Raw genomic sequence first — 21529 nt, 5'->3', positions numbered from 1 at the left:
TCAGTAACATCAGTACTTTTTAAAGCCTAAGTCTGAAACATTCCACTGCAAACCACAGAAAAGACTTACATTTAATGATACCTTATAACATGAACCTCATGAAATTAATTACAATTGTTATGAAGGAGCAAATTTATATACAATGAAGTCCCACACGAAATGAGTTAAATAACCAGCTATCACCAATGAGTTTTGATAATGCAGGGAAAGGCATGATGGACCAAAAATCATTGGTGGTCTTTAGCTCAGAACTATAATTAATAGCACCACTCATACCTTACCTGATGCTGTTGTTGCCGACTTTAGTGTAGTCACCTACCTCACAAACTCCATCCCAAATTGTTTCGTCTGAAGGATAGTACCTCCAACAAATCAAGACTACCTCAGTGAAATGTTAGTCAATAATTTGTGCCAGAGGGGGACTTGAAACTGTAGTGATTGTAACGAGGTCAGCCAGGTCGACCTCATAAAATATGAGTTCCCTGATTGGGGCTGTTAATCTGGTTCAATCAGGGAGCCCTGGCTGACAGACAAGAACAGGAGTGTCAGACATTCTGTTCACTCTGAGAGCTGGATTAGTTCAAGGACTTTCCACATGTAAATAAAGGATGACTTGGTAACAGGGTACCGGCCTCTGTGGAGTTATTTCAGTGGTGATGAGAGTGAGATTAATGATGTAACCACGCAAAAGTGCCAACTAGCTGAAGCCCAAGTGGACTTCAAACAGGCACTACAACTGACTTTATCATTAGAAAATGTGACAAGTGGAACATATGAGTTGTAGGGGATTCTGATGGAAGTGGACCACCCTTAGCAGTCCGACTGAACTTGGGGAACAGCACTTGAGCGAAGGCAATTCCTTAGCTTCACTCAGCGCATATCCTGACCAGAGGGACTCTGGGTCAGCCCACAGCAAAACCCCAAAACAAAGCCAAGCCTCAGCCAAATGGTTAAAATTTTCTTCAGGATCTGGGCCAGCGAGCCGTTGTGGTTGCTACCGGTATGTGGACTCGAGACAGCAAAAGGGTCCCATTAGACCTAAATTGAGTAAGAGAACTCATAGGCCAGTATTGAGGAGAGTGTACACCCTGGAAAGCCCACCTACATCTGGTTTGGAATAGTTAAACTGCTTAGCAACATCCAAATCAGACCCAATCCAAATAAACGCCTTTTAAATGGTCAACCGGTTCTAATGGAGGTCAATAACTGGCGTGGACATTTCAGTGATTGCAGAACTAATCTTTAACAAAATTTGGTTCAGATTTCAACCCTTAAATTTGCGCAAGACCTCAGCTAGAGTGAGAACCTGTACCGGGGAACCTTTACAAATTAAGGGTACAATTTCAGTTCCAGTCTCTTATGACAAGCAGCTGGTTCAGTTACCACTGATTGTAGGAAAAGGCTCAGGCCCAAGCTCGATGGAGCAAAATTAGTTGAGAAAGATTAACCGAGATTGGTTCAACATTTTTCGATTAGAAAATGGCTGCCTGAGTGAAGTCCTAATGAAATACCCAGAAATTTTTCAGGAATGTCTAGGGACTATCAAAGGAGCCAAGGCTACCTTGCATATTGACCAGGAAGCAATTCCATGATTCTGCAAGGCCTGCCCAGTACCATTTGCCTTAAGGGCAAAAGGAAAGGCCAGAAATCAGAAGGCCGGAAAACGAAGGAATCATGAAATCAATCCATTGTGGAGTGGGCAGCACCGGTCGTACCAATTGTGAAACCCAATGGGTTGGTTCACCTTTGTGGGAATTTTAAACAAATGGTAAACCACGTTTTGCAGCTGGATAAATAACCAATATCTTGCATAGAGGCTTTATATGCAAAGCTGGCAGGGGGGCTGTCCTCCACAAAACTGGATATGAGCCATGCACACTTGCAATTACAGTTATCTGAGGATTCCCAGAAGTATGTTACAATTAATACCCATAAGGGTTTGCACCAATATATGAGACAGGCATTTGGGGTATCGTCAGCCTGTGCTATTTTTCAGTGGACAATAGAGAACATTTTACAAGGTGTACCCCAGGTCGCCATTTATCTAGATGATGTGCTAATGACATAAAAGGCCAAAATTGGAGCACTTAGAGATCTTGAACGTAGTCCACAGATGTTTTTCCCAGACATCCAGTTCACTCTGAGGGCTGGCTCTGAAGGAGCTGGATCAGTGTCAAGGACTCTCCACGTGTATATAAAAGGTGATTTGGAGACAGGATACCGGCCTCTGTGGAGTTATTACAGAACCCATGACTTTTCACCTCAAAATGGAGAATGCTAGCCACTGAGCCACAACTTACACTTGCACATCAAAGAGTACAATATTCACCTTGTCACTGATCATGTGTCTAGGTCAAATTTAGGTCCGGCTGTGTTCCTCCCTACTAATTACCCAATATTACAACATCAGCAGCTGAAACAGTAAACAGTCTGTGTCTGCCACATTGATGCGCCATTTGGAATAAAAAGGACAACTAAAACGAATTCTGCAGAATGTCACAATTTATATTTAACAAAATAATATATTTTATAATATATGCTTATTTGCCACACTAAGTACAGTTGCGCTATAATTCCACATTGTAAATTGTTTTCATTGGAATATTCTCATTTACATTTTCAGGCACAACATCAGTGTATAAGACTATAAAATGAACAGTCTTTTCATATGACAGCTTCCCTCCGTTGATCGTCAAGTGAAGATGAAGCAGACAGCAAAAGTGTAGAGAAAATCACTGAACTAAATCCAGAATTTCTAAATTGATCACAGTTTGCCTGCAAACAGCCTCTAATGGTAAGTGCAAATGGGCAGTGGAGTCAAGGACAAGGAGAAATCCTTAAGGTGAGACAAGAAGCGATAGCAACAGACCTAAAAATTGCAAAGTGAAAACGTCTCAGTCATCAGCAGTCAAAAAGTCAATTTAATCTTCGACAAGAAATGGCACCCACAGGTAGAATGAGATGGTCGACAATGTAAAAAAATAGTGTTTCACCAAACAGTGTTTGCTCCAGGAATCTAAATCTTCTGGTGACTATTGCAATGGATAGAGCTAGGCAATTTGTTTTTGGCTATACAGCACACTAAGGTGCTGCTTTGCTGGCAGTTAGTTATCAGTGGAACAGTTTGCTGCATCTTTCAGGTCACAGGCGTTCACATTCGCGTTTGACACACGTAGCTTGTCGTTCTGTCTTCCACCAGTCCCCATTCTGAGAGCAGTAGCATATGGTGCAGTCATCTACTTTGACTTCCTTCCCTGCTGGGATTATTGTGGAGCCTGCGAAACAGTTGGGACCTAAACAAAAAAAAAGGAAGCAGATGCACCAGGGCACAGAGTATTAGTAATAGGGACAACCATTACATCGCTAAATTAAAAACTGCAAATCTAAAGCATGAAATCCGAAACTGGAGATAAAAACTGGTGAGTCAACATCTGCATAAATGCCAGGCTGATGCTTCGGGTATGCAAAATATCACAGCCTGCCTCTTTACAGACATCCATCGTGCTTATCTCCAGATTCAGCAAATGCTTTCTCCCACTTGAAACACTTCTACATTCAAGATGCTTTCAGTAAAGTCATAAATACCTTAATATGGGTAATGAACTCAAAATACAGATATGGCTTATCTTTATAAACTGGTCTTTAACATATTTAGCAAATTTAATTAGATAGTGATTTAATGGTCTATTAAATTGAAACAGTTTAGTTTTAATCTCTCATTAGTTTATTCGTTATTCTGAATTCATTGTCATGTAGACATTTATCTAAACATCACAACTTGGTGTTTTGTTCACAGGCACATTTCATGTATAGACATTGATCCGAGTGCTGCTAAAATAGTTATGAATTATTTTAATTCATCATTCATAGTATGTGGGTTTTGCAGACTGGGCCAGCATTTACTGCCCATCCCTAATTATTTTTGAGAAGGTGTGGTGAGCTGCAGTCTATTGGAGGGGTAGATATACAAACAGTGCTGTTAGAAAAATAGTTCCAGCATTTTGACCCAGTGATAGTGAATGAATGGTGATATAGATACAAATCAGGTTGGTGTGTGACTTGGGGGGGGTGGGGTATCATACAGTACAGAAGAAGTTCTTAAGCCCATCGGGTCTGTATCCCCAAAAATTATGCTAAATCTACACTAGACTCACTTTCCAGCACTAGGCCCATAGCCTTGAATGTTTTGAAATTTCAAGTGCTCATCAAAATATTATTTAAAGGGTGCGAGGCTACCCACCTCAACTATCCTCCCATGCAGGACAGTCCAGGCCCTCGCCACACTCCGAGTGAATACCTTTTTCCTCAAATCCCCTCTAAACCTCCTTCTTTCCACACTAAAAGTGTGCCCCCTTGTTACTGACCCTTCAATTAAAAAGAATAGTTGCATTCTGTCCACCCTGTCCATGCCTCTCATAATCTTACATACCTCAATCAGGATCCCCCCCGCCCCAACCTTCTTTGCTCCAAAGTTGATCCAGTCCCTTTTCATACTAAAGAGCTCCATCCGAGGCAACATGCTGCGCGGGTCTTTCCACAAATGGGCACGGACAGCTTTCAGTATATCTGGTGCTAAGCTGTGTAACCATTAGTGATCAGTAGTGACCACTATTGGCTGGATGCTAGAGTCATACAGTCAAACCACACAGAAACAGACATGGAAACATAGAAAATAGGAGCCAGTGGAGGCCATTTGGCCCTTCGAGCCTGCTCCACCATTCATCACGATCACTGCTGATCGTCCAACTCAAGAGCCTAATCCTGCTTTCTCCCCATGACCTTTGATCCCATTCGCCCCCAAGTGCTATATCTAGCCGCCTCTTGAATATATTCAATGTTTTGGCATCAACTACTTCCTGTGGTAATGCAATTCCACAGGCTCACCACTCTTTGGGTAAAGAAATGTCTCCTCATCTCCGTCCTAAATGGTCTGCCCCAAATCCTCGTACTATGACCCCTGGTTCTGTACACACCCACCATCAGAAACATCCTCCCTGCATCTACCCTGTCTAGTCCTGTTAGAATTTTATAATTCTCTATGAGATTTCCCCCCCATTCGTCTGAACTCCAGTGGAAACAATCATAACCTAGTCAATCTCTCCACATACGTCAGACCTGCCATCCCTGAAATCAGCCTGGTAAACCTTCGCTGCACTCCCTCGAGAGCAAGAGCATCCTTCCTCAGAAAAGGAGACAAAACTGCACACAATATTCTAGATGTGGTCTCACCAAGGCTCTGTACAACTGCAGTAACACATCCCAGCTCCTGTACTCAAAACCTCTCGCAGTGAAGACCAACATACCATTTGCCTTCTTTACCGCCCGCTGCACTGCATGTTTACCTTCAGTGACTGGTGCACAAGGACACCCAGGTCTCACTGCACACTCCCCTCTCCCAATTTACAGCCAGTTAGGTAGTAAACTGCCTTCTTGTTTTTGCTTCCAAAGTGAATAACCTCACATTTATCCAGATTATACTGCATCTGCCATTGATTTGCCCACTCACCCAACCTGTTGAGATCATGCTGAAGGATCTCTGCATCCTTGTCACAGTTCACCCTCCCACCCAACTTGGTATGATTGCAAACTTTGAGATGTTACATTTTGTTCCCTCATCCAAGTCATTAATATATACTGTGAATAGCTGGGGTCCCAGCACCGATCCCTGTGGCACCCCTCTAGTTATTGCCTGCCAATTTGAAAAGGACCCATTAATTCCTACTCTTTGTTTTTTTTCTGCCAACCAGTTTTCTATCCAACTCAATACGCTTTCCCCAGTGCCATGCGCTTTAATCTTGCACAATAATCTCTTATGCGGGACTTTGTCAAATGCTTTCTGAAAGTCCAAATATACCATATCGACTAGCTCCCCTTGTCAACGCTGCTAGTTATATCTTCATAGAATTCCCCTTCATAAATCCATGCTGACCCCGTCTGATCCTGTCATTGCTTTCTAAATGCTCTGTTATAAAGTCCTTGATAATGGATTTGAGAATTTTCCCCACGACTGATGTTAGGCTTATTGGTCTATAATACCCCATTTTCTCTCTACCTCCCTTTTTGAATACTGGAGTGACATTAGCTACCTTCCAATCTGCAGGGACTGTTCCAGAGTCTATAGGATCCTGGAAGATGACCAATGCATCCAATATTTCTACAGCCACTTCCTTAAGTACTCTGGGATGTAGATTATCAGGCCGTAGGGATTTATCTGCCTTCAATCCCATTAATTTTCCCAGCACCATTTCTTTACTAACATTGGTCTCCCTCAATTCTTCCCGGTCATTAAATCTTGCATTCTCCAACATTTCTGGTATCTGATTTGTGTCCTCTTTTGTGAAGAAAGAACCGAAGTATGTACTTAGTTCCTCAACCATTTCTTTGTTTCTATTATACATTCCCCCATTTCTGTCTGTAGGGAACCTACATTTATCTTCACCAATCTCTTTCTCTTCATGTACCTGTAGAAAGTCTTAGCATCAGTCTTCATGTTCCCTGCAAGCTTACTTTCATACTGTATTTTACGCTTCTTAATCAATCCCTTGGTCATTCTTTGCTGAATTCCAAACTGCTCCCAATCCTCAGATTTATTATTTTTCGTGGCCAATCTGTCTGCTTCTTCCTTGGATCGGATATTATCTCTAATTTCCTTTGTAAGCCATGGATTGGCCCTCTTACCCATTTTGCTTTTGCAAAAGACAGGAATAAACAGTTGGTGCAGTTCCCCCACGCATTCCTTGAACGTTTGCCATTACCTATCCACTGTCAACCCTTTGAGTAACTCTCCCCAATCTGTCAAGGCCAACTCATGCCTCATATCTTCATAGTTTCCTTTACTAAGAATCAACACCCTAGTCTCCGAATCAACAACCTCACTCTCCATCTTGATAAAAAATTCTATCATATTATGGTCGCTCATCTCCAAGGGGTCTTGCACAGCTAGATTGGCAATGAATCCCTTCAAATTACGCAGTATCCAGTCTCAGTTGGCCTGCTCTCTAGTTGGTCCCAATAGTCCACATTGACCAAGTTTCTGAAACTAAAATAGTCCCATTTGCCTAAGTTAAGCCCATATCTCTGTAATTCTTTCCTCTTCATATACCTGTCCAAATATCTTTTAAATGTTGTAACTGTACCTGCATCTACCACTTCCTCTGACAATTTATTCCACATTCAAACAACCATCTGTGTGAAAAAGTTACACCTCAGGTCCCTTTTAAATCTTTCTCCACTCACCTTAAAAATATGCCCCCAAGTTTTGAACTCCCCACCCCAGGGGAAAAAAAGCCTTCGCTTATTCAACTCATCTATGCTCCTTATGATTTTATAAACCTCTCCAAAGTAACCCCTCAATCTCCTACAGTGAAAAATGTCTCAGCCTATCGGGGCTCTCCTTATAACTCAAACTCTCCAGTTCCTGCAACATCCTGGTGATTTTTTTTTCTGAACCCTCTCCAATTTAATAATGTCCTTTCTATAGGAGGGTGAACAGAACTGTACACAGTACTCCAAAAGTGGCCTCACCAACACCCATCCTGTACAACCTCAATATAACATCTCAACTCCCATACTCAATGATCTGACCAATGAAGGCAAGCATGCTAAATGCCTGCTTAACCACCCTGTCTACCTGTGACACAACTTTCAAAGAACTATGTACTTGAACCCCTAGGTCTCTTTGTTCAACAACACTCCTGGCCATTACTGTATAAGTCCTGTCCTTGTTCACTTTACCTCGCATTTATCCAAGTTGAACTCCATTTGCCAATCCTTAGCCCACTGGCCCAATCGATCAAGATCTCTTTGTAATTTTAGATAACCTTCTTCATTGATGGCTATACTACCAATTTTGATGTCATCTACAAACTTACTAACTATGCCTCCTAAATTCACATTCAAATTGTTTATATAAACGATAAACAACAGTGGACCCAGCACCGATGCCTGTAGAACACTCCTGGTAACAGGTCTCCACTCCAAAAACACAACCCTCCACCATCGTTCTCTGCATCCTACTGTCTGGCCAATTTTGTATCCAATTGTCAAGCCCTCCCTGAATCCCACATGATCTAACCCAGTTTACAATGCGGAACTTTGTCAAAGACTTAACTAAAGTCCATGTAGACAACATCTACTGCTCTGCCTTCATTGATCTTTTTGTTTATGTCCTCAGAAAACTCAATTGAATTTGTGAGAAACGATTTCCCATGCACAAAGCCATGCTGACTATCCCTAAAGTATGGAAGAAGTAGATGAAGATGGTGGGGCACTTTCCTGGCACTGACATTTGACCTCTAAGAACCACAAAATATTTCCTTTATGCTGAGTATGACTCAAACCAGTATTAGGATTCCACCTGATTCATACTGACTCCTGTTTTGCTCCTTAATGCTCCACTTTATCAAATGCTGCTTTGATGTCAAAGTCAATCAGTCTGATTTCACCTCTGGAATTCAGCTCTCTTGTCACATTTGAACAAAGGCTGTAATGAGGTCAGGAGCTGAGAAATCCTGGTGGAACTCGAACTGAGTGTTAGTAAGCAGGTTATTGCTCAGGAAGTGCTGCTTGATAGCACTGTTGATTATCTCTTCTTTACTGATGATCAAGAGTAGAGGGATAGATTGGTAATTAGCCAGTTTTGATTTTTACTTGTTTTTGTAGACAGGATAGATCTTGGCACTTTTCCACATCATCAGGTGGTTGTCAGTGTTATATCTGTACTGGAACAGCTAAGCTCATGCATAGCTAATTCAGGAGTACACAGTTCCAGTACGATTGTCCAGGGCCCATTGCTTTTGCAGTATCCAGTATCTTCAGCCGTTTCTTGATATCACATGATGTGAAAGAAATTGGCTGAAGACTGGCATCTGTGATGCTTGGGACTGCTGGAGGAGGCTGAGATGGATCATCTACTTCTGTCTGAAGACTGTTGCGAATGCTTCAGCCTTACTGATGTGCTGGGCCCCCCCATTATTGAGGATGGGAATATGCGTGGAGACTCCTCTTCCTGCTTGCTGCTTAACTGTCCACTACCATCCACGACTGGATGTGGAAAGACTGCAGAGTTAGATTTGATCCATTGGCTGTAGGATCGCTTAAGCCTGTCCATCACTTGCTGTTTATGCTGTCTGGCATACAAATAGTCCTGTGTAGGAGCCTCATTAGGTTGACACTCCAGTCCTTGGTATTCCTACTTTGATCCATGAGATATACCAGACCATGAGCTTACAGATTGGGTTTGAATATTGTGCTGTTGCTGATGGTCAACAGTACCTCATGGATGCAAATAAGAGGCCATTCAGCCCATTGTGGTGATTGAGGCTGTTCCAAAGATCAATTTAACTAGTCCCAGTCCCCTGTTCTGTCTCTGTGGGGGCATGTAAATATTTCTTTTCAAGTCGATATCCAAATTTCTTTTGGGACATTATTAACAAATCTGTTTCACTCAACCTTTCAGGAAGTGTGTTCCAGACCACAACAACTCATTGTGTGGAAAGAAAATTTCTCTTCACCTCTCGCTTGGCATTGTTCTTTTGACATGTGCCTTAAATAACAAACAGAGCACTAGCTCTTATACTGACCCCTGGAGGACATTGTTGCTTGCTTTAATCTAGTCTGAGAGACAACCACTCTCCAGTACTCTTGTCTCTTACACAAAAACATAAGTTGCTGGAAAAGCTCAACAGGTCTGGCAGCATCTGTGACAAAAAAATTACGGTTAACATTTCGGGTTCTGAGGAAGGGTCACCGGGTCCAAAACGTAAACTTTGACTTTTTCTTCACAGGTGCTGCCAGACCTACTGAGCTTTTCCAGCAACTTTTGTTTTTGTTCCTGATGTACAGCATCCGCAGTTCTTTCAGTTTTTACTCTTGTCTCTAAGCCTATTTAGTATCTGTGTTGCCACCACACAAGGATTTCAATGAAAGAAAACTCTTTAAAAATGAAAGGGCTTCAACTATAACATAGATAAAGCATTAGACATTTCATTGTTGTGTGTCTGAGAAGAAGGGAGGTCAGATATTCTGCGAGCAAATGAAAACTTCTGTTGATTTTGTAGAGTTAACAAATTGATTTATACAGCCACAAAATCTCTGTCGTATGGTTTGATTGCTTGATTGCATGTTTCACTTCCAATAACTAGAACATGCAGGGCCTTCTGTTAATTCAGCAAGCCAATTACAGAAATAATAAAGCTGATGTTATAAGTCACCCAGTTTTAAAATTACATCATATTACAAAGGGAAATGTGGGCAATTTTCAAGATATAAGCCATAAATAAAAGATAGTCAGTAATAAAAAAAATTCTTGCTGAATTTATCAGATAGAGAACAAATATGGAACTTGCTATCTCTGGGAACAGCTGAAGTGACTAGCATAGATGCATTCCTGCAGACGGTCATAGGTGGATTTCCAGATGCTAAAGGCACCAAGGGGGAAGACAGTGGGAGTATGGTGTTAAGGTAAAGGATCGACCACAATCATGTGGAATGGCAGAGCAGGCTTGATGGGCCAAATGGCCAATTGTTTCCCTATTTTGTAATGCCTCTACATAGGTCAGATTATCACACGTGGGAGAAAGGCATATAAAAAGAAAGGATATGGGGAGATGAGATAGGGTGGGAGGAGGTTCGAATGTTTAGTTGGTCCGAGTATCCCATTTCTATGCTGTGCATTCTGTCTAGTTCCTCATAATTAGTTTTGAATATGATCACAACCATGGAATGGTAGTTGTGGTGCAGCACAGTCACAGCACACACAACAGAATAAAACAGCCAAGCCAAATTCAAACAGTACTTATTACAAGCGATGAGAGTTACTCGTAAGTGATTACGGGGTAGTAATCTAAACGTGAACATAAAAAAAAAATGTGCTGGAGAAGCTCAGCAGGTCTGGCAACGTCTGTGGAGACACAGAAACAAAGTTAACATTTCAAGAACAATATGATTTCTTCAGAATTCAAATGAACAGACTGGGCGGGTGGGGGGTGGTGGTGCGGGAGGTGGTGGGGTTGCACCAGACTCGAGACATTAACTTTGTTTCTCTCTCCACAAATGGTGCCAGACCCACTGAGTTTCTACAGCAGTTTCAGTGTCCACCATCCACAGTATTTGGATTTTAGTCTAATCCTGAGGCTCGGGTATGTCCAAAGCTGGCCTTTTGTTTTATAATTTCACCTGAACCTGTTGATTGTATTAGCATTTTGTGATTGGAGACATATATCCATTGGCTGTCTGTCCAAATGTGCCACATGCTCTTTCTAAGGCTATCACTTACATCCTGTAAACCTATCACAGATATAAATATTAATAAACAGCCCTACTAGGACGGGAAAGTTGGTCAGCCTAACATGGCTATGGAAGACTAATAACTCGAATGCCAAAGCAAGCAGCGAGATCTTTCCCAAGCACTCTGAAAGCTGATATCTCTGGCAAGTTATTGTATACATTCTTTTGCTACACAAATTCTGATAGATCATTAAATGAATTGCGCAGCAATGCACGCTGCTGTTAACTATTTTCCAATAATGCGTCATTGCAAAACATTTGAATTATTTGCTTGAAGCTTCGGTCCAGCAATATGGATTGTGTAGGTCATAAAATTATTAATTACACCTAAAGAATATCAATACAAAAACATAATGGTGTTATGGATGATTTCAGCTAATTTGTTACACTGCATTTTTCTTAAACTATTGAATTCATTCTCTCCCATTCTCACCTCAATACTCAACTTACTCCATCATGTATACTAAGTTGGCACCAGAGAATGACAACTCTGTACACTTTTCACTGTACTCTTGTTTTCACGTGACAATAAAATCTAAATCTAAATCTAAAACATGTCCCTTATTTCTCCTTCTGTAAAGCCAGTATCTTGTTCAAAGTAGCAGAGTTATCCAGCTACAGCACTGGCATCTACCCGGCAACGTGGAAACTTGCCCAGCTATATCCTCTAAACAAAAAGGAAGACAAATCCAACGTGGCCAATTACATCCCCATCAGTCTACTCTTGATCATTAGTGAAATGAGAAAAGAGGTCATCAACAGTGCTATCAAGCAACACTTGCTTCACAATAACCTGCTCACTGATGCTCAGTTTGCTTTCCAGCAGGCCCACTAAACTCTCATTACAGCTTTGGCTTAAACATGAACAAAACAGCTGAACTTCAGAGAGGAGGTGTATGTGACTGCCCTTAACAGGTCGGCTGCGTTCAACTGATCAAGGAGCCCAATAAAACTAGAAACAATGGAATTCTGGGGGCAAATTCTCAGCTAGCGGATGTAAAGGCCCAGATTTTCTAATCCTGAATGCCCACATGAGAAAGTCACGTTTGTATTTGGATCAGTACAGCGCTGGAAATTTCCTGGCAAGGAGATTTCTGTTCTGAAGCTGGCAGCAGAGCAGATCAGATGGATAGAGATGAGTGGGGTAGGGTATCGGGTGGTTGAGGGGTTAAGTGCTATGCAACAGGATGAGTAGGTAGGTTGAAGGGTCAGGTGAGTGCCTGTGCCATCCACTTTCATCTTCTTTAATACCTGTCCCTCCCTCATTGCAAGGGGCTGGGAAAAAGCAGCATCAGTAGGGCTGCTAGGCTGCCCAACATTCATCCTCTCACTTCTCACTTGGACAGCATCCAGACAGTAGGCTCCTGGACTGATATCGGAGACTGATACACCAGGACCACCCCCAGCAAAGGCTATCGCTTTTGAATAGACCGAGGTTTGCTGTCAGCCATGACAGGCTTCCTGCCTTTGTCTCAGTGATAAACATCAGGGTACTACAGAAATAACATGAGTCTGGTATCTCTGACCAAGGAGGCAAAGTGCAACAAGTCAAGGCAAGGCAATGCAAGGCTGGGATGCTGTGAGCATCCAGGTAGGCTCAGAGTGTGTGTGAATTCTGAAACCAAGTGATAAGCCTGGAGATGCAGTCTGGTCTAGCCTAAGGGTGGCTCAGTGGTTAGCCCTGCTGCCTCACAGCATCAGGGACCTGGGTTTGATTCCAGCCTCAGGTGAATGTCTGTGTGGAGTTTGCACATTCTCCCCGTGTGTTTTTGTTTCCTTTCACAGTCCAAAAACATGCAGGTTAGGTGGATTAGCCATGGTTAAGGTGGGGTTACAGGGATGGGGTGGGTCTGGGTGGGATGCACTTCGAAACTTGATGGCCTGAATAGCCTGCTTCCATACTTTGGGATTCTATGATTTTATTAACGGGGTGTGTGGACCTGAGCACATGGTGTCCTTACTTCAGCTCTGCAGTGTGGAAGAATTTTTTAAAAGAAGTAAAGGTTAAATTATATAAATTAGAAATCCTGTTGTTCTACTGTCCTTGTTTATGTTAAGAGATTTTTTTAAAAACTGTTCCTGAAGAAATCTGGTACGGTTTTCTTTTATTCTGCATAACAGTGAGCCAGAAAAAAGTTGGGATTTGTAGTAATTTAATCAAATATTTACCATGACTCTGGGAAAATGGAGGATTGATTTCCACCCCACTACCCCAGTGGGATGTGAAATATATAAATTTGCAAAAAAGAAATTATCTTGTCATTATAGTGTTACTGGTTGTGGGATTTTTCTATGTACAAATTGGCTCTCGTGTTTGCATTTAATGCAATAGTAAAATGTTTTGGGATGTCTCGAGATTGTGAAAGCTGTTACATAAATCTTTCTCTGTTTCCTACCTTCTTTTCCACATTTCATCAAATGAACTTTGAAGAGATCAACACGATCAATGCTATTCCTGGATCACAGTGTAGCATCTCTTTAAATTGCTGAAGCCTCAGAGTCACAAAAGAACTGAGAGTACAACCAATGCCCTATTTTCCATTGTAGAAACCAAAATTCACCTCATGAGCATTCCCTAAAGAACAATGCAACAAAGGTGTATTTTTGCCAATTAAAATGGTCCATAAAAAGTTGGTTGCACATAAATCCCCAGATACCCCTCACCTATTTCCTTCTCCAATGCTCTTCCCAGTACAGTAATGGTACAGTCAGAAGCCCTAAGACAAAGTATGCTGTCACTAAGTTGGCAAGTGTTACTTGGAATGTCTTAGCAATTGACAGTAACAATTTGTCTGTCTCCTTTAACTCTGTCTTCAGAGCCAGAGAGTGCAGAACTTGCTGTAGTAGGGCAGTTAATGACATCAACTCCTAGTTATACGTAACCTTATCATCTTCACCTCAAACCATTTTTGCTGAGAGTGCGAGCTGATAGTGACAGAGTAAGGACATCTGGAACCTGAGTGGTCACGTAACAATGTATCTCTCTAACTAATTCGATCGAAAGATTGTGAAATAAACAGCACATGGACCTAGAAGGAAGCGTAAATTAACATTGTTATACTCAATGCCAAATTGGATACAAGAAGGAAAGGGGGTAATGAACGAAAGACAGAAAAGGGACAAAGGAAAAGCAACGCAAATATTTAAAATTATAATATTTGATCTTTTTAAAATCTCCAACAATTGCTTTGAGGGAATGAGTCTCTACAACTGTAAACACTATTTTCATGGCCATGGAGGTTGATCACATTGTTAAAAGGGAGTAAGTAAAATGAGCATTGGTCATATAGGGTGAGTCTGCAGAATTAATATTAAACAAGGAAATTGCAGAGACATTAAATAGATATTCTGCGTTTATTTTTTACTGTAGAAGACTCAGAAAACTTCTGAAAGATACTTCAGAATCAAACGGCGATAAGAAAGAAGCAACTTAAAACAATCACTGTAACAAGTGGAAAAACTGTTAGATCTAAAGGTTTCGCAATGAGAATTGACTGCGGAAAAAGAAAAAGCATTGTTTATAATTGTCCAAAATTCCTTAGATTGTGGAAGGAATTTCACTGGATTGGAGCATGGCAAATGTAACATCTTTATTTAAGAAAGCACCAAGACAGAAAATAGGAGACCTCAGGCCAGTTAGCCTCAGATTTCGCTTGGGGAAATCTGACTGTGTGAAAGAGATATCATGTTTAACTAGAGATAGTAGGAACTGCAGATGCTGGAGAATCCGAGACAACAAGGTGCAGGGCTGGATGAACACAGCAGGCCAAGCAGCATCATAGGAGCAGAGAGGCTGACGTTTCGGGCCTAGACCCTTCATCAGAAAAGGGGGAGGGGAAGGGGGTTTTGAAATAAATAGGGAGAGAGTGGGAGGCGGATAGAAGAGGGATAGAGGAGAGGATAGGTGGAGAGGAAACAAACAGGTCGAAGAGGCGGGGATGGGGCCAGGAAAGGTGAGTGTAGGTAGGGAGTTAGGAAGGGGATAGGTCAGTCCAGGGAGGACGGACAGGTCAAGGGGGCGGGATGAGGTTGGTCGGTAGGAGATGGAGGTGCGGCTTGGGGTGGGAGGAGGGGATAGGTGGGAGGAAGAACAGGTTAGGGAGGCAGGGACGAGTTGGACTGGTTTTGGGATGCGGTGGAGGGAGGGGAGATTTTGAAACTTGTGAAATCTTTACCAACCTCATCTTTACCATGGACGTCCAGTCCCTCTACACCTGCATTCCCCATGCAGATGGCCTTAAGGCCCTCCGCTTCTTCTTGTCCCGCAGGCCCGACCAGTCCCCCTCCACTGACACCCTCATCCGCTTAGCCGAACTCGTCCTCACACTCAACAACTTCTCTTTCAATTCCTCCCACTTCCTACAGACAAAGGGGGTAGCCATGGGTACCCGCATGGGCCCAAGCTACGCCTGCCTCTTTGTAGGTTACGTGGAACAATCCCTCTTCCGTACCTACACCGGCCCTAAACCCCACCTCTTCCTCCGTTACATTGATGACTGTATCGGTGCCGCCTCGTGCTCCCACGAGGAGCTCGAACAGTTCATACACTTCACTAACACCTTCCACCCCAACCTTAAGTTTACCTGGACCATCTCTAACACCTCTCTCCCCTTCCTGGACCTCTCTGTCTCCATATCGGGCAACCACCTAGAAACCGATATTCATTTCAAGCCCACCGACTCCCACAGCTACCTAGAATACTCCTCCTCCCACCCACCTTCCTGCAAAAATGCTATCCCCTATTCCCAATTCCTTCGCCTCCGCCGCATCTGCTCCCAGGATGAGGCATTCCACTCCCGTACATCTCAGTTGTCCTCGTTTTTCAAGGACCGTAACTTCCCCTCCTCGGTGGTCGAGAACGCCCTCAACCGTGTCTCCCACATCTCCCGCACCTCATCCCTCACACCCCGTCCACGCAATAAAAACCAAAAAAGAATCCCCCTCGTCCTCACGTACCACCCCACCAACCTCCGGATCCAACGCATCATCCTCCGACACTTCCGCCATCTGCAATCCGACCCCACCACCAAAGACATCTTTCCCTCCCCACCCTTATCTGCTTTCCGGAGGGACAACTCTCTCCGTGACTCCCTTGTCCGCTCCACACTCCCCTCCAGCTCCACCACACCCGGCACTTTTCCCTGCAACCGCAGGAAGTGCTACACCTGCCCCCATACCTCCTCCCTCACCCCCATCCCAGGCCCCAAGAAGACTTTCCACATCAAGCAGATGTTCACCTGCACATCTGCCAATGTGGTATACTGCATCCGCTGTACCCGGTGTGGCTTCCTCTACATCGGGGAAACCAAGCGGAGACTCGGGGACCGCTTTGCAGAACACCTACGCTCGGTTCGCAACAAACAACTGCACCTCCCAGTCGCGAACCATTTCAACTCCCCCTCCCATTCCTCAGACGACATGTCCATCCTGGGCCTCCTGCAGTGCCACAACGATGCCACCCGAAGGTTGCAGGAACAGCAACTCATATTCCGCTTGGGAACCCTGCAGCCCAATGGTATCAATGTGGATTTCACAAGTTTCAAAATCTCCCCTCCCCCTACCGCATCCCAAAACCAGTCCAGCTCGTCCCTGCCTCCCTAACCTGTTCTTCCTCCCACCTATCCCCTCCTCCCACCTCAAGCCGCACCTCCATCTCCTACCGACCAACCTCATCCCGCCCCCTTGACCTGTCCGTCCTCCCTGGACTGACCTATCCCCTTCCTAACTCCCTACCTACACTCACCTTTCCTGGCCCCATCCCCGCCTCTTCGACCTGTTTGTTTCCTCTCCACCTATCCTCTCCTCTATCCCTCTTCTATCCGCCTCCCACTCTCTCCCTATTTATTTCAAAACCCCCTTCCCCTCCCCCTTTTCTGATGAAGGGTCTAGGCCCGAAACGTCAGCCTCTCTGCTCCTATGATGCTGCTTGGCCTGCTGTGTTCATCCAGCCCTGCATCATGTTTAACTAATTTATTTGAGTTTTATGAAGAATCTACAAGGCAAGCTGCAAAAAGAGAAATCTGTAGATCTGGCGTACTCAGATTTCCAAAAGGCATTTAATAAGGTGGCACATTATAGGTTGCTAGAAGGACACATGGTAACGTATTAGCATTAATAAAGAATTGGTTAGCTAACAGGAAACAGTGTGGTGATAGAAGTGTCTTTTTCAGGTTGGCAAGCTTGGACCAGTGGAGTGCCACAGGGATCAGTGCTGGGTCGTCAACTATTAACAATCTGTATCAAAGATTTGGATAAAGAGACTGAAAGACATAGTAGCTAAATTTGCCAAAGACACAAAAATGGATGGGTAAGTAAGTTATCAAAAGGCGGCATTGAGTCTGCAAAGGGATAAGGAAAGATTAAATGAACAGGCAAATAATCGGCAGGTCTGGAGCAAAGTGCAAAGATTGTGAATTGGTGAGAGGGGAAGTAAGAGTTTTAAGTTTTAAGGGTTAATCTTGTACAAAACCTAGGATTGTTGCCTGCAATTTTACATTTCACTTAAAACGTTTGTTTTCAGCCTAAAGTCTCTTAAAGGCTTTACGGGCCAGGCTATTCAAACAAACTAAGGCGTCTGTTGCAGAGCAAGCAGGATCAGCTAATGAATAAATTGGCTTAACTGGGTTTTTCAACTGGCTGTTAGGAGAGTGATCAGAATCTCAGTATTATAAAGTAGACAGGTTACGCGGTCTGTCACTGTCGGACATTCTTCCAGAGGCTAAAGGTATCAAAGGGTGTGGTGAGAGAATGGAAGTATGTCCTTAAAATAGAAGATCAGCCATGACCTTGTTGAAAGAGTGCAGTAGGCCTGATGGGCCAAATGGCCTATTCTTGCTCCTATTTTCTGCTTTTATGTTGTATCTTGTGGAAAAATGTGAATTTGTCCACCTAGGCAGGAAGAGAAAAGCAGTATATACTATTTAACTTGACAGAGATTGGAGAATTCAGTGGTATACAGAGATCTTGGTATTCTGGTCCTTGAATTACCAACAGTTAGAATGCTGATACAGCAAGTAATTAGAAAGGCTAATGGGTGTTAGTGTCTACTGCAAGGGAAATGGAATGTAAAAATAGGGAAGCTTTCCTGCAGCTGTACAGGGCTTAGTAAGACAACATTTCGGCTACTGTGCATCGTTTTGGTCTCCTTATTTGTAAAAGGGTATTGGCAGCAATTCAAAGAAGGTTCATTTGATTTGTTCCCAGGATGAAAGGGCTTCCATTATGAAGAAAGTTTGGGCAAGTTGAGCAGAAACAAAATGGGAGTTTAGAAGAATGAGAGGTGATCTTATTGAAACTTAAGATCCTGAGAGGACTTGATAGGATAGATACTGGGAGGATATTTCTTCTTGTGGGGAACACTGAAGAATAAACTGTCTCCTTTTTAAGCTGGAGAGATGGGAAATTTTGTCTCCGAGATGAATGTTATTAGTATGTGGAATTCCCTTCCTTAAAATAGTAGAGGTTAGGTCATGGAACTATTCATGGCAAAGTTAGATCAATTTTTGATAGGCAAGGGAGTCAAGTGTTATAAGGTAGGTGGGGTTGCAGGGAATAGTCAGGAAAGTCGAGTTGAGATGATGAACAGATCACCAATGATCTTATGGAATGGTGAAATTGGCTTGAGAAACCAAAAGGCCTAATCATGCTCCTAAATCCTATCCACTCTCCCAAGTTGCACATTCCAAATGTTCCCCATATTCCAGGACTTAACTTTCTGCCAAGTTTGGGTTACATCAACCAGCAAGTACAGTGACTACATGACATTCAGTATATATCAATGGTGAAGTAGACAGGATATGCCACCTTTTTTTTAAACTAATGGTGAAGCGCTGTAACTCAGACAGCAACTTCCATGATAATGACATTTAAATGTGAATCTTCTCTGCTGAAGTCGTTGTACCACTTACACAAAAGTAATAGAGTGCTGTTACAGAATCCCAACAGTGTGGAACCAGGCCATTCAGCCCATCAAGTCCATACCAAATCTCTTCAGAGCATCCCACCCAGACCCTCCCTATCCCTATAACCCTGCATTTCCCATGGCTAATCCACCTACCCTGCACACTATGGGCAGTTTAGCATGGTCAACCCACCTAATCCGCACATCTTTGGACTGTGGGAGTAAACCGGAGCACCCGGAGGAAACCCACAGAGACACAAGGAGAACCTGCAAACTCCACACAGGCAGTCACCCGAGAGTGGTATCGAACCCGGGTCCCTGGTGCGTTGAGCAACTGAGCCACCGTGCAGCCCATTATCCTCAATATTATTTTGATTGCAGAATGTAATACAGTATAGAACCATAGAATTTTGCAGTATAGAGGAAGGACCTTCAACCCATCATACCTGTACCAGCCCCCAAAAGAGCTACCCAGCTAGACCCATTCTCCAGATCTAACTCCGTAGCCCTCTAAATTCATCACTTTTAAATATATGTCCAGCTCTCTTTTGAAACATCTGTGGAATCCGCCTCCTCCACTCTCCCAGACAGCGCATTCCAAGTCTGAACAACTCTCTGAGGAAAGAAGTTTCTCCTCATCTCAATCCTAGCTCTCTTGCTGACAGTCTTGAAATTGTGGCCCCTAATTACTGACAATAACTACTACTGGAAACAGAATAGCATTCTCTACCCTGTCAAAATTCTTCATAATTTTGAATATCTCAATAAGGTCACCTCTTAATCTTCTCTGCTCCAAGAAGAATAAGCCCAATTTCTCTAGTCTTTCTTTGTATCTAAAATTGTATCTTATTCCTGGTATCGTTCTTGTAAATCTCTTGCAACTATCCACTGGAATTGACATTAGTCAGATCTTGGAACCAAGCATAAAGCTAGCATTAAAAAAAAATTAAAATTAAGATGGGTAAGGCAGGCAGAGAAGGCTCTAGACTACCAGAAAACAGAACGGAGAGGTTTAAAGTGCTTTTTTTTGTGACTACACAGTCAAATAACCAGATCACAAGTTGAAATACTCTGATGTCCCCAACACAAAATGAATGAAAAATGAGTCCAGTATCTAACAATGTGAAGTGAATGTTGACCATGCACAAACTGCAAAGGAATAGAACCTTTGTGATTTGGACGTATTTCAGAATCATTCTTCCAAAACTCTCCAACAGTCAGCTGCCCATGGAAAGTGCTCCATTTTGAAAAAAATCTAGAAGTATGAAGATACAAGATCTATCCTCACTGTACATACATTAAAAGTTACAAACAGCAATTTCTTCTAAAAGCAGCAAGGACTAAGATATTTACTTTGAGTCATTTTCCAGTGCATCTGCATTCAAGGCATTAGGATTTTAAAAACTCTTCATCTCACTTAAACTTATTTCCAGTTATCGCTTCGCTCCCAGTCTCAGTAAACTGTTTTGCTCACAAGAGGTGACACCATGTGTCCACAGAATGTCCAAAATCAATGCATTAGGATTTTCTATGTCAAGTCTTGAAATTCGGTGAGTTAGGGAGCGTGTGTGCTCATTAAATACAGCCAAATTTAAGAAAGCAATCAAGTTCATGACATGCCTGAATCATAGAAACATGCAGCACAGTTACAGGCCATTCCATTTGTCGTAGTGTTTGCCAGCTCATGAAAGACCCACTCCATTGCTCACTCCCTCTTGCCCAATAAATTATTCCTATAGGAGTAAGGATCCAACGCGCCTTTTAAAGTTACTGCTAGATCTGCTTCCTCCACCCTCTCAGTCAGTTCCACATCACAACAACTGCTAAACTGAGAGAAAATAAAACCCTCCTTATTTTCCTTCACATCTTGTTACGAATGATTTTACTTTGTACCCTCTGGCTACTGACTCTGCCATTACTGGGTTCATTAGCACTGGGTTGAAAGTCTGATATTGTGATGCAGAAAATGAGAAATCACTGGCACAACGAAGGGGAACCGTATGTTTCAACACTAAAATATTGTAAATATTTTTCCATAATTAAGTAGATAAGAATCTGCAGTATGGTCTATCGGAACTAAAGTCCAAGCAATGACTTCCACTTCCCATTTCAATGTTCTGCTGTATCCAGAAATCAGGATTATTGTGTCTTACTGAGATATTGTGCCCATAATAACTGACATCTTAAATGGAGAGTCCCCTTAGATTAACTTGCTGCCAACAGAATTTAAAAACGCATGCTTTGGTTTGATCAAACCTAGTGATTTATATATCTTGCATTACTGGGTCTCATTTAGGAGTGCTATTTTAGGTTAGAGTTATGAATGCATGACAGTGTTTTATC

The 21529-nt window shown here is 42.7% G+C and overlaps 1 protein-coding gene across 1 annotated transcript in view; it reads right to left on the bottom strand.

The window, feature by feature from the left end:
* Positions 1-2544: 2544 nt before the first annotated feature.
* vwc2l (von Willebrand factor C domain containing 2 like) overlaps positions 2545-21529 on the bottom strand; it is a 38413-nt gene continuing 19428 nt past the window's right edge. Inside the window, exon 4 of the mRNA XM_048599333.1 lies at positions 2545-3293. Within this exon, the coding sequence (XP_048455290.1) occupies positions 3142-3293 (152 nt within the window). The 3' untranslated portion in view covers positions 2545-3141. The remainder of the gene's footprint in view (positions 3294-21529) is intronic.

This window comes from Rhincodon typus, chromosome 7 (assembly GCF_021869965.1).
Source record: "Rhincodon typus isolate 14 chromosome 7, sRhiTyp1.1, whole genome shotgun sequence".
Lineage (NCBI taxonomy): Eukaryota > Metazoa > Chordata > Chondrichthyes > Orectolobiformes > Rhincodontidae > Rhincodon > Rhincodon typus.
This window is presented reverse-complemented; position numbering and strand designations above follow the sequence as displayed.